The 13,466-nt window shown below is 35.5% G+C and overlaps 1 protein-coding gene across 1 annotated transcript in view; it reads left to right on the forward strand.

The window, feature by feature from the left end:
- Positions 1 to 13,466, forward strand: part of LOC139738959 (uncharacterized) — a 32,609-nt gene that overhangs the window by 9,445 nt on the left and 9,698 nt on the right. Inside the window, exon 2 of the mRNA XM_071649577.1 lies at positions 3,263 to 3,531. Within this exon, the coding sequence (XP_071505678.1) occupies positions 3,263 to 3,531 (269 nt within the window). The remainder of the gene's footprint in view (positions 1 to 3,262; positions 3,532 to 13,466) is intronic.

Raw genomic sequence — 13,466 nt, forward strand, 5'->3', positions numbered from 1 at the left:
TCAGAGTAAACAAAGGGTTAAACTTTCTCGAGATATTATGAAGGATGACGAAGGTACAGTACAATGCGATTTGTTTGTCATGTTATCAAGTAAATACACCCGTAAAGTCGCTGAACTTTCCTGTAACAAGTAAGTGATGATTACAACAAGAGACATATTACACCAACAACTAATGTGAATGACTATTGCTTACGAAACAAATCACTCTAACTCTCTGGAACATGTCCAAGTCCCTAGAATAGAATAATCCCCTGTAATTTAAGCATGCAATATCATTGCTCTTTTTTTGTGCTCGCTACTAGGCGCGGCGTAATATCCATATCACCACATGATTAGTTTCGTTTCTTGTAGCTGTATTTGAAAAGTAACGTAATGTGATACAGACCCAACGATCATGTTCAACTTTCGTTAACGTTGAAATAAGCTTACGGGCTGAAACGTATCACTTCATTTATCATCCGATAACATGATAGAAGCAAACGTAATCTTATGCTAATTACTATGGTTTCAATGGGTAGTGATTGTTAGCATGTAAAAACAAGCCCTAGCCTCTATGAGACTCTGTTGCAGTATCAATGGACAGTCGAATCGTTCGTATGCGTCTAAGGGTGCGTTTATCAACTCCTTTTTTTCGGCAGAAACAGGTTATCCAAACAGCTTTCACGGAATTTTTACGAGTTGATAAACGCAAAGCTGTTTTGAAAGCCCTTTAGGAAAGCCTTTTCGAAAGCCCCAAATTTGTGGCTATCCAAACAGGTTTCCTAAACAGGTTTTCAGAAACCTGTTTGTAAAAGCCTTTTGGAAGTTGTTAAACGCAAAGCTGTTTTGAAACGGCTTTGTAGTCTTGTACTGCAGTACTTGTACTTCTCCTCGGGTCGAATAGCGCAATGCAGCTGTGCAGTGACAGGTCAGTTAAAAAATCGTGTTCGCGAAGAGAGTTGATAAACGCAACTATTTTGAAAGCCGTTTCTAAAGGGCTTTGGAAAGGGCTATCGAAAGCCGTTTAAAGAGGGGAAAGTTGATAAACGCAGCCAAAGTCTCATGCCGCCACTCAGAAATATTTGAAGTATGTGCTAAACTGGAGCTGCCTCACAGATAGGAAGACAATTGATTCATGTGGCATTGCATCATGACTCGTCAATCCCAAAGGAAGATATGTCTTTATGATGGTAATTGCTTTTCGCCGTCCCTTCTTAGAAAACAAGCGGCACATTAATAGAACAGGCAGTCAGGGCTTTGGAAAGGGCTCTCGAAAGGGCTATGGAAAGGGCTTTCGAAAGGGCTATCGAAAGGGCTATCGAAAGCCGTTTAAACAGGGGAAAGTTGATAAACGCAGCCTAAGATGCACGGCGATGACATTATTGTATGGGGAAATTGTAGTATTACTAAACTGAATTTATTGTATTTACTCCAAAAGCGTGCTATTCGTATTATTACTAATTCCACATATTTATCTCATACAGATCCTTTATTTCATCGTTTGCATACTTTGAAGCTTCAGGACATCCACATTTTACAAACAGGTATATTTATGTACAAGTATGCAACAAATCAACTTCCCTCTTTATTTCATAATATTTTTCACTTAAATTCGAATATACACACATATCCAACTCGCCGTTCGACAGATTTTCACCTTGTAAACCCCAAAACTGTTTTAGCTCAGAAATCAATTAGACATTACGGCCCCGATGTCTGGAATAACCTACCTGATCAATTAAAGCAGTGTACTTCACTGTTTTCCTTTAAAGCTCATTTAAAAAAGTATTTATTATTGAAATATGTCTCCAGTTAGTAGTTTTTGATCAATGTACTTTTTCTTCTTTTTTTCTGAATTCTCAGTAAGCCCTGATCCATGCAAAGTGTTTTTTTTTCATTCCCTCCCGTTCCTTTCCTTTCTTTGATAATGATATTGCATACATTCATTAAAGCGTATACCTTACCCCCAAAATAGGCATGCTACAGCCTTTATTCTCTCTTGCACTGTCACCTGCACACACGACGCACTGTCACTCGCACACACCTACACTTTTATTGTCTACTATACCATGCAGCAGTCAATGGTGCTGCGTGCTGTTTTTTTTTTTCTTGTTCTAAAGCGCCAAGTCACTATTTTTCTTTTCTGTTTTTTTTTTTCTGTAGCAAAATGTGTTTTGTGTATTAAGATTAAGAGTTTTATGAGTACATATATAATTGGTGTTGTATTACATTGGTATCACATATTCAGATAGGGCCTCATCCACGTCAAGCTCTGCTTATGATGACGGTCCCCTGTATTGATTTCTCCTTTGTTATTAGATACAGTAAGCCTTAATATGTTATTTTGATTCATAATTATGCCACTTCAGACTGAATGTTGTTACGCAAATGATTTTTTTTTTGTATTGATTTGTATGTATCTGTATCATTTTGTTTTCATTTGCAATTGTATTTGGAGAAAGAAAATGCAGAAATAAACCAAACAAACAAACAAACAAACTCTCTAAAAAAAATCGAGTGAAAATTTTCACTCTAAAAAGAGTGAATACAAAAAAGAGTGAATTTCGAGTGAAATTGGAGTGAATTTTGAGTGAAAATGCTCATTTTCACTCATTTTAGAGTGACGTCAGGGATCACTCGAAGATTTTGGAGTGATCCCTGACGTCACTCCAAAATGAGTGAAAATGAGCATTTTCACTCACAATTCACTCCAATTTCACTCGAAATTCACTCTTTTCTGTATTCACTCTTTTTAGAGTGAAAATTTTCACTCGATTTTTTTTTAGAGAGTACTGCGCAGCGTGTGTATAGCCAAACTGCGCAAACTCCTGAGGTTCATACCTTTGGATGATGTGTAAACTCCTGAGGTTCATACCTTTGGATGATTTTGTATTTTCCAGTTGCTGCCAATCTTATTCTTATAATACATTGAGTGTGATTACAACACACTCTTAATGATGATGGGTCCGTTAAGATTTTTTTTTTTTAGCTTTCAGAGTATCTTTTACCTAAATTTTATTATCAATACGTGCTATATTATTACTGTCATCTTTTCACTTGAAATACAAAGCATTAAAATACCTGTCATACATGTTATATAATACTGATGAGAGGTACATACTGTATGAATACAAAACAACCCAACATTGAAGTTTCCTGAATGGTGTATGTTACCAGTAGTTGTTGTTGGTGGTGTTGGTATAGTGATGGTGTTAGAAATGTTGTCGATGTTGCTGTTGTTGGTGTTGTATAGTTGTTGTCGAACTTTAAATACTAATCACAGTTGCATTTTAACGACCTTGGCTTTCTCAGAGCTCCGAATGGGCGGCGGGCCGACAAACCGAGAGGGGCGGGTAGAGGTGGCCTATGAAAACAACATCCAGCCAGGGATGTGGGCTTCGGTCTGCGGAGATGGATGGACGAACATTAACGCCATGGTGGCATGCAACGAGGCCGGTTTCCCCGGGCCAGCGGTGGCTGTGCGACACGCGAAGGAGCGCTACGGCGAGAGCTACCTCAGCGTGCTGTTGACCAACGTGGATTGCGAACCAGGTTTGTAATTCTCTGCTGCATGGTAATATTATTGTAAGAATGATAACTATGAAAGATTATTGGTAAAACAACGAAAAATACACAGCTGTAGTATACTGCTTGTTCGGATGAAGTGTGTTGGATCTCGTTTCATCAACTAGATAGCTGGCCATGATTTTATTTACAGTCACCGTCTCTCTTTTCATCTCACTTTTGCAAGTGTCACTCATTTCCTTTTGTTACATGAATGAAAGACATATGAAAGAAACTTGTATTGTTCTTTTATAGTTCCCAAGACTTTGCCCTTGAGTGTGTTCAGACAAGTTTTCCTTACTCATCCTGCCAACGTATGCCACCGTCCACTCATTATCACATATCCTTGGTTTTCTCGAATTAGCAGGGGGAAGTGGATCTAATTACCCAGTGAGTTCATCCTAACCACTGGTTTTAGGCGGTGCAAGACGGATGCTGATTCTATACGAAGAAAACGTTAATCAGAAGTAGGACACACGGAAGAAGTGTGCGATGAGAATCCAAAATGGCATTTTCCCTTCAACCCACTAAATCATTTCTTAATCGCTCCAATGAGAAGCATGCGTGCATAATATTCGTTAAACGGTGAAGTTATTTTTGTAAGTGATTTCACCTGTTAAACAATTTAATGCATTTTTCCATTTCAATTTCATTTGCAATTCCAATTTATTTCGTATTTCTCAATGAAAAAAAAACCCACAATATTCATGAAATGCAACAGAATAAGATGATAATGATAACAAGCCTGGATGTATGATAAATATATCAAAGAACATAAGTGGTCAATAGAATGCTGTAGATAGAGAAATAGGGTGCCTACGATGAAACCTCTTCAAAAGCAAGCTTGTTGCGCGTAGGTCCCAATAGAAATCTAGTGTGAAGAACAAAATAGGGCCTGTATAATGGGCACGGACACAAACTAACAAACAGACCAAACTAAGGAAAAGCGGACAACAATAATCGAGGGTAAATAAAAATCATTCTCAAATGCAATTATAGGAGAACAAATAGAGCACACGCTGCAGACCAATTAGAGGTTTTTATGATAGCAATATTGACATTGGTATTTTAGCTGAATGAGACATTCATTAAACTGTTTTACGTTCCCCTCAGAAGATACAGGGGAAGTATTGGGAAAAGAAAAACAAAAATAGGTGTACCAGCAAATCAAGAGTGATCGACCAGCTTGATTAGTCATTATTATGTACAAAAAACAGCTAACATATGAGAATCTTAAAAAAAAAAAAAAACTTTTGGCCAGTCCTCTCCGCTTACCCATCGTTCTCTCTCTCTCTCTCTCTCCCTCTCTCTCTCTCTCTCTTATTCGATATCTGCGATACCGTTAGTGAACAACAGTAACAGAAATATTCTAAACGCTCCTTCGAAACATCCGTCAAATTATGATCAGGTATAGGTATATATATACATATATATACAGATATTATCATTTATATATATATATACACACAGGTATATATTCACTAATTCAATCATGTCATTTTTACATATTCTTAATCTAATTATTTGAACTGTGTAGACTATAATACTTGTTGTTCTGCTCTTCAAGATGATCCTGCACTGCAAAAAGTCCGGTGTTAAATAGTGAACACCGAGCTGATGTTAAATTTTCGGTGCTCATTTATGGTGTTAAATTAACACCTACGGGTGTAATTTCCAAATATAAAACTGTTTTTTGAAGAGTTTCTTAGTAACTGCACTTCTTGTTGATTTTTAATTTAAACAAGACGATCAAGAATTTTACATTAAAATACTAGATATTTGAAAAAATGTGAAAATAGATTTACACCACAGTAACACCAGCAGGTGTGGTCTCTTATTGAAGCTGGACGGGTGTTAAACCATTGATATTAACACCAACAAATATCAAATCAACACCATGTGGTGTCATTTTTTAATTAACACCAGTACAGTGTCAAAATAACACCAGGTACAGTGTCAAATTAACACCACACAGTGTCAGGTGAACACTTTTCAACACCATCACAGTGCATTTTCTACACCTGTGGGTGTGGTCCTCTATTGAAGTTTGATCGGTGTTAGATTTAACACCCATGGTGTGAAATCTAACACCGATGTTTTTACAGTGTGCTTTGGATGCTTTAAAGGCAAAATTATGTAACTTTTACTGCTGCAGAGAAAACAAAAGATAACAATATGTTGTGTAAATTGGAAGCCTCCCCCATACTTGTCAGAATAGCAAGGGTTGCTTAGATTAAAGGGGATGGCTAGTAACTGATCAGTGGGAATCAGTGGGAATGCTGGGGGATGATTTTTCCAATCCTTGTGGGATTAATTTAAGAGTACAGTATATATCTATTGTTGTGTGAAAATTATTTGCTTCAGAATGGTCTCTTATTCAGGTAATGTGCAGTTCAATGTTTCCAGGTTAGCATGCCTGTACAGTGTCGGGGCGATCGTTAACGGGCAAATAATTTTCACACAACAATAGATGAATAATGTACTCTTAAATGAATCTCACAAGGATTGGAACAATCATCCCCCAGCATTCCCACTGATCAGTTACTAGCCATCCCCTTTAAGTTTTCATTTTCTTGAGGTGACTGCAATAAACAAGATATAATAAGCGTTATGTATACCCATTTTAAATACCTTCATGGCCATTGTTTAATTGATATGATACAACAATATCTAATTTCACATGACTTAGTGTTTATGTAACCATACATTTATATAGTATGTAAATATATGCAATAATTATCATTCATGTAATCATGTTGTGTGTATGGTTGCATATGATATTGTTTAATAGTTGATAAAGAAATGAAACAAAGCGACTGACAGAACAGTGCTATTATTTTTTGCGGGGTTGTGCTGGCGGTCGATCAGAAAATTATCGCTTATTACAACACAATCCCATGAGAAGCACACACACGATGAATTTAGCCCCGTGCTTGACACCTTGACAGTGCCTCTCACAGGTTAAGGCCTTCGAAGCGCCGGCTGATCTTATTCCAACTCGGGATTAAAGTATCAAATTCGTCACAAAGTAAATCATTGAAAAAATGAATGACCTGCGGAAGAAATCTGACTTTAGAAATTACCGGTTGTATTTAACAAAGTGGATTTTGTGCGTCGGAGAGTGTTGAAAAAAAGGAGGTTGTCATTTGCTTTACGAGAGATTTACATTTCTTATACATTAAAAGAGTTCTTCAGTACAGACGTGTTGGTCATAAATATTTTACATCTTATTTATTCAGGAAATATACAGACGGGTATTATACTTTCTAGTTTTGTTATTCCATCGAAAATCCAAGTTTTAAACAAACTTTCCAATTTACCAACACATTATCCACTTGACACATGAACGTACTAAGTCAATTCAAAATATCAAAGAACATGTTTAACTGACCTTCAAAAACAAACAAGGAAAAATATCCCTATAGAAAGAATACAAAAATTGTTTCGAATTTCAGAATGTTCTTCGACTGTGAATTTCTAACAGGAGGTAGTTAATATATCAAATGTCTCGAAGATTATTTCGAGTTCTATATTTTATGCAAATCATATCATTTCCTCAGTTTTCATGTTTTACAATCTTCTACGGGCAATGTAATATCTAACGGGCCATTTTAAGTTCATGGGTCTTGAACATTTTATTGTCATTGAAGGTAATTCACCGGGCACAATTTATGTCATACGAGATTGTAAACACAAAGTGTAAATGAATTCAGATCAAATCAAATCAAATTAAATCAAATCACATCAAATCGACACTGAAGACAATGGTAAAGTGGACACACGTTTATGAGTCATCATCCTTTAAAAATCCCTTACAAGATTCCGGCAAACTAATTCATCCTTCAGCTCAAGAACAATGGTTCTTCATCAAACTCGATAACGCGTGTGTGTGTGTGTGTGCGTCTGTGTGTGTATTAAGGTCTACAGAATTTAGCCAAGGGATGACCGAAAGCATTATAATGTTTAATGATATAATATATATAGCATAATAATCTCGTTTAATACCTATACTTGCTCTAATTGTAATCTAGTTATACATTCAAACTAATGTTTATATTAAGAAATGCACTGGGTATATATTCAGCTTGTTGAAAGCAGGGGCAGTGTTCATTTAAACAAGCGTACAAGTTTGACGACATTGACATTATAATGTGAACCTGCATGACAAAACGAACAAAAAGTCCGCGCACTTTCTGATTTTACATGAAGACTCAAAATAGGTGAAGACGGTTAACCTTGTCAATCTTGAGTGTTTCACATTTTCTGAAAGACCAATTTTTCTTCTACATTATTCTAAGATTTGGGATCATAAGACGAATAGGAAATTGTGTTTAAGCAGTTTTTCTAGAACACCTTTTTTTTTTTTTGTTAGAATAGTGTGATTAGGTGCTTCCTAGACTGCTAGACACCTAGAGGCCCTTTTCAATTTCTTAAAAATCCTGTACACACTCTTCACTTTCAACTCTAATAACGTTTGACAGGATAATGCTCCTGCTTTGAAAGTTGATATTACTCATGGATAGAATGTGTAAATAGAGCATGCTCAATTTCAATTTAATCTGATAATCCCTGCATTGTTGTTGCTATAGTTGTTTTACATCCTGTTTTTGTCCCATTCATTACAGAACTGGCACGGCTTGGTATAGTTGAAGCGCATGAATAGACCCAAACTTCGGAGACTCTTTTCCCAGTGTACACACTTTCCAAGAGTGTGTGCTTTCTTTCCAATAATTAGATAGGTTAGGAGAGTCCATTTGATTTGAGTTATACAATGTACATCATTAACAGCTTACAGTCTGCTCTTTCAGAATCTGCCCTTAATAAAACAAAAAAAAAATCATGTCTTGTGACTGTTTGTTGGTTATGTGATGCAGGGTCACATGTTAGTTATTTGGGGCACACTTTTAGGCTCTTTAAGGGGCAAACGTTCTTCACGCCCTATCTTCCTCTATAACTATAAATTTTTTAGGCCCTACTGTTATTATTAAATACATGATGTGGGAAGGCACAAAGCCATGCGTTAACCCGTTGAGGACACGAAAAATTTACCTTGCTTTATGAAACAGGTGTAGATCGTGGCAATAAATGTGAGGAGAGTTATATTCTTTCCAGAATTGTAGGAGCTTGAGGGAGATTTAAGCTGTTCGTTCTGATTCGTGTCGTCTCATTTTGTCAGACTCTTCCTCACGAAAGCTGGAGATGGGGTCACAGAGAGTTTGCTTTGAAGAAAGTGACTGAAAGATACAGAAAAAAAGGCTTTGAAGCACATCTTTGCTCGCCTGAGTTTGATTCCTAGGGAGTTTCGTGACTCACCAGCTTCCTCGGCATCATCTGAAATCATTTATGATAAAGTTCGTTTACCCTATTACATCTTCATTTCGATTTTGTTTCGTTTCAATTCAATTTCACTTTGTTTATTTTGGTGTATTTGATTTTGATTCATCTTGTTTGTTTCCATATTTAAACACTAAATTAATGAATATAGGGTAACATTCTTTGCAATAATAATAACGATACTAGCGCATTTTCCCTACACATGTTCAAATGCGCTTTACAATGGGATCACCAATGAGACAAGTGAGTTTTTAGATGTTTTTGAAGATATACGTATATATAACATTATATTATGTATTATACATAACTGTATCGTATTATTACATTATTTCAGTTTAAGACGTAAATCACAGACCGTATATAAGGACTGACAGTTTGTCTGAAGCTTGAAATATGAAATTATTTCAAGAACTTTTTGCATTCTTTCACGTTACATAATGTAAGTATCTAACAGGCCTATACACACATATACACACACATGCATACATATATATGTGTATAGATATAATACACATACATATATATGGTATATAGTATATAAGTACTATGAATAGGTGAATGTGCGTCTGCTTCTATACTGTGCAAATGTGTGCGTACAGAGGAAGAGAGATTACCCTTCTAGCTCGGCCAGTGTAGTGTGTGCAAGGAAGTGGTTTGTTGGCTAAGAAATTTGTGTCAACTGAACCTTCAATCAATCCAGAAATAGATTTATGCGGTTCCCCTCCCTCCTTCTCCCCCTCTCCCAACTGAAAACCAGGAAGAATGATGGTAAAAAACATAATTATGGTGGATACGTTTCTGGAGACTATCTTAATATTTCTCACGACAATATCATATAGCAAGACTCAACATTAATCTTGATAACAGCCAATGGATATATGTTGTATAGAACGTTTTGCTAAAGCAATGAATGATGCTATTGTCAGTTACATCCTCTCCCACACAGCCACATCCGTGTTAGCAACGTTTTAAGTGAATAGTCTCTCTCAAATTTTTTTCTTTTTCGAGGGTTTGCTTACCATTTTTTTTCCTCAGTCACCGTCAGAAAACCATCCCGTAAGACTTGAAACGAATTATGTCCAAATATGATTTTGGTTTGGTAACATTGAATAAGACCATAATTCTGCTGTTATATTTTTTTCCTCTATATTGGACTTGATTTAGCTTCAAAGATACAATGCGATAATTTACATTTTTCTAGATTTTTTTATCACGTCATCAACAAAAGCAATATGTGTAATGCTACAACACAAAATGAAATTAACAATATTGTAAATCATTTTAATCTAAGACTTTACTTGAATATGATGGCTTTAGGATGAAATTACTAAAGCGGATACTTAAGTCAAGTGCATCTCATTTAGAATATATATTCAATATCGTATGGAATATGCCCGAATTTAAAAGATTGCAAAGGTTTTTACCAATATATAAAAAGAAAAAAAACGCTAAAAAAACGTTCTTGACAGTTATTAATTGATAGTGAGGGTTACAAAACAACTTTCATGAAAAGACATATCATTTTCATATTCATGAGTTTAAATAAGACATTTGATAACATTGATCACAAAGCACACTTTTATAAATTAGGTAATTATGCTATTCGAAAACGAGGCCCTGCTTATTGGTGGTTTAAAAGCAATTTATCTGATAGGCGACAATTTGTGTATTTACTAGCGCATAATTCATCCACGTCAAATATCCAATGTGGAGTACCCGAGGGCTCGATACTTGGCCCCTGTTGTTGTTGTTGTTGATATAGTAAATAATAAACAGCATAATTTTTTTATTTCATTTTGTGTGCAGATGACACTACTGTTTCACTGTCCACAAAGAATCATTACAACCTCATAACCATATTCAAATATCAAATTCAGAATTGCAGAAAATACAATCTTGGTTGATAACGCATTACATTATCGATGGATATTGGTAAAACCAATTTTATACATTTTCACATTATATTCTCTAAAGTTAATCCAAAAATTGCTTGATATACAGGTAAATGGCTTATCATTTGAAAAATTGGATTATACTTAATTTTTAGGAGTAACAATTAGTAATTGTTTAAGTTGGAATTACCATATAGCTAATATATCTTCATAATTAAAAAAAAATAAATGCTTTAATACTGCTTCATGAACTGTTTTCTCACATACTGCAATTTCATATGGGGAAACTGTCAGACTAGGGTAAATCAAAATTGAAAAGAATTCTTATTTTTAAAAGAAGGCCGTCAAAATTTGTACAAGTTCCACTTTTATTACACATAATGATCCTGCAGTTTATCAGTTTAAAGTTTTCAAATTAGATAATATAAATGCTTTTCAAACAGCAACATTTATGTTTAAGTATTTTCAATTTTGAAAATTTTCAATGATCATTTTTCATACAACAACAACAACAACAACAAATCAGTCATATCCAACCCGTACCTGCGATAACATTCGTTGAAATAACTCACGAATCCTGATGGCTCATAAATCTTTAAAATATAGTGGATTTGATATGGAATGCCACCCTAATCATCTTAAGTAATTTACACCTTTTTTCTTTTTTAAAAAGAACCTTTAAAAGAAAATGAAAGTTAGTGATGATAAATTGACAATGTCCTTGAATAAACATGAAAAGATGTATTTATAAGATAAGATATTGAAGTAAAGTATAGTATTGGCAACTGAAACAGATAGTTATATCAATTTATGGTCCCTTTAAGCATACTCATGGATGTGTTTCTATTAAGGCGAAATCAAGTCAGACCATTCGTGACTCCCTCCTTCCCCCTGCACTTCTCCTTTCCACCCACCCTTTTCCTTTACATTTTTGCCAGTAAATCCTTGGGAATACTTTTTAGCCGTTTTGTCAGGAAAGAGCTGTCATCTCGTCAAACACCATTACGTATGTCTATTGTGGCGGTCCCTGCGACGTGGAACATGCTCATAGAAGTGAAAATGCAATAGTTCATTGTATTCTTTATCTAAATGCTTTGCATCTAATTTGTTTAAGTACCTGATTTTCCTTAGAAATTGTTATTTTACCAAAGTTGATGTTATTGTATTTTCGTTTGTACATCGCCTTCGTGAAAAAAAAAATGCAGAAATGAATTGAAATTGAAATTGACAATGCAACATAATTGTTGGCAAATGATTTTTAGTCTATAAATAAGAAAATGTCTACTCCGGAAGAAAAAAAAAAACAAAAGGGAAAGGGAAAAACTAACATCGACAGAAAGAAGCCAAATAGATGTTGTTTAAACTGTTATTACTGTTGTTGCCTATCAAAAAAAGCAGTAAGATAAGTGGCTACATTTTAATGGGTCAGTGACATGAGGTAGTCAAATGCCAAATGTCTGTCTGTTCGTTATCAGAGCCACCGATCAAGCGCACTTTCTATTCTTAGGATAAGGCGTCAGTGACGTCAGCAAACGCATGATAATGATAACGGGGTCAAAAGGTGAGAAACCAACGACGTGACTGGCAATATCGAGGCGGTGATTGGGTAACTATATCAGAGCGCATACGTAAATTAGTTACGGCATCAAGGGACATTCCATTTGAACGTCTGAAGGGTGTATACGCACTCTTCCGCCGCTTGACGTGTTCGGACCATAAGGTATTAACCCTTTAAGATTATAAAGGTTATGCTCCTTTTTTATATTGTGTAAATTGCAGCTATCTACGATGAACATACTGATGATGAACATTATGTCAGCCCAAAGTCAGAAACAACCACATTCCAAAACAATTAAAGCAACCCATCGGCATAATTTGTGTGTGTGTGTGTGTGTGTGTGTGTGTGTGTGTGTGTGTGTGTGCAGTTCTAAGGTCAGAAAATGGATATATGGCTTTATTTAGAAGGGATCTTGATGTTTTTGTGAGCAAAATAAAGCACTAACTACTAGTATTCGAAGGCTGGAAAAAAAAAATAAACCTGTAATCAATGGGACGTCTGCAAATATGAATTTCAATCTTTGCTTTGCAATATGCATGTGTGGTTCTTTTCATGAAAGTGGGTATGCCGCCCTTATAGTCTCTTCTAATACAGCCATATCGAGCCATTGTCTATTGTGCTCGCGCATTTCCCAGGAAAGTTGAACTGCCTTTTTTTTTTTCAATTCCATCATTCAATACACTAAATGTTCGACATGACATTTTATTTTCCTTAAGTTAGATAACAATGCAAGTAGCCCACGTAAGAAATATCGCGTGTTTATATCTGCTACGAATCCACCCTTATTGTCATCATGTAATCCTGATAATTAAAAAGTCTACTTGTTAAGATATCCGGCATTCCATTTACAATGACAGTTATATTGTATATTCAAAAAAGTAATGGATATTTTACTCTTACATCCTCTCATCCGAGTTACTTCATTGTGATTTGCTCTTTGTAGTTGTGTTCATGTAGTCTGCAATCGTTTGATCTATTTTCTAAAGTAGCCAGTCATGCTCTGATTGTAAATCTTTTTTTATGATACTCATTGAGGACCATGTATTATATAAAAATGTCATGAAGCTTTTCTCACTCTCAGTGTGTATAGTTAAACGTAGCAGGATATACAGCTATTTGTGCCCTCAAATTCTGTCATT

Source organism: Diadema antillarum, unplaced genomic scaffold, assembly GCF_040938485.1.
Source record: "Diadema antillarum isolate AM-2024a unplaced genomic scaffold, OU_Dant_1.0 seq00000776_RagTag, whole genome shotgun sequence".
Classification (NCBI taxonomy): Eukaryota; Metazoa; Echinodermata; class Echinoidea; order Diadematoida; family Diadematidae; genus Diadema; species Diadema antillarum.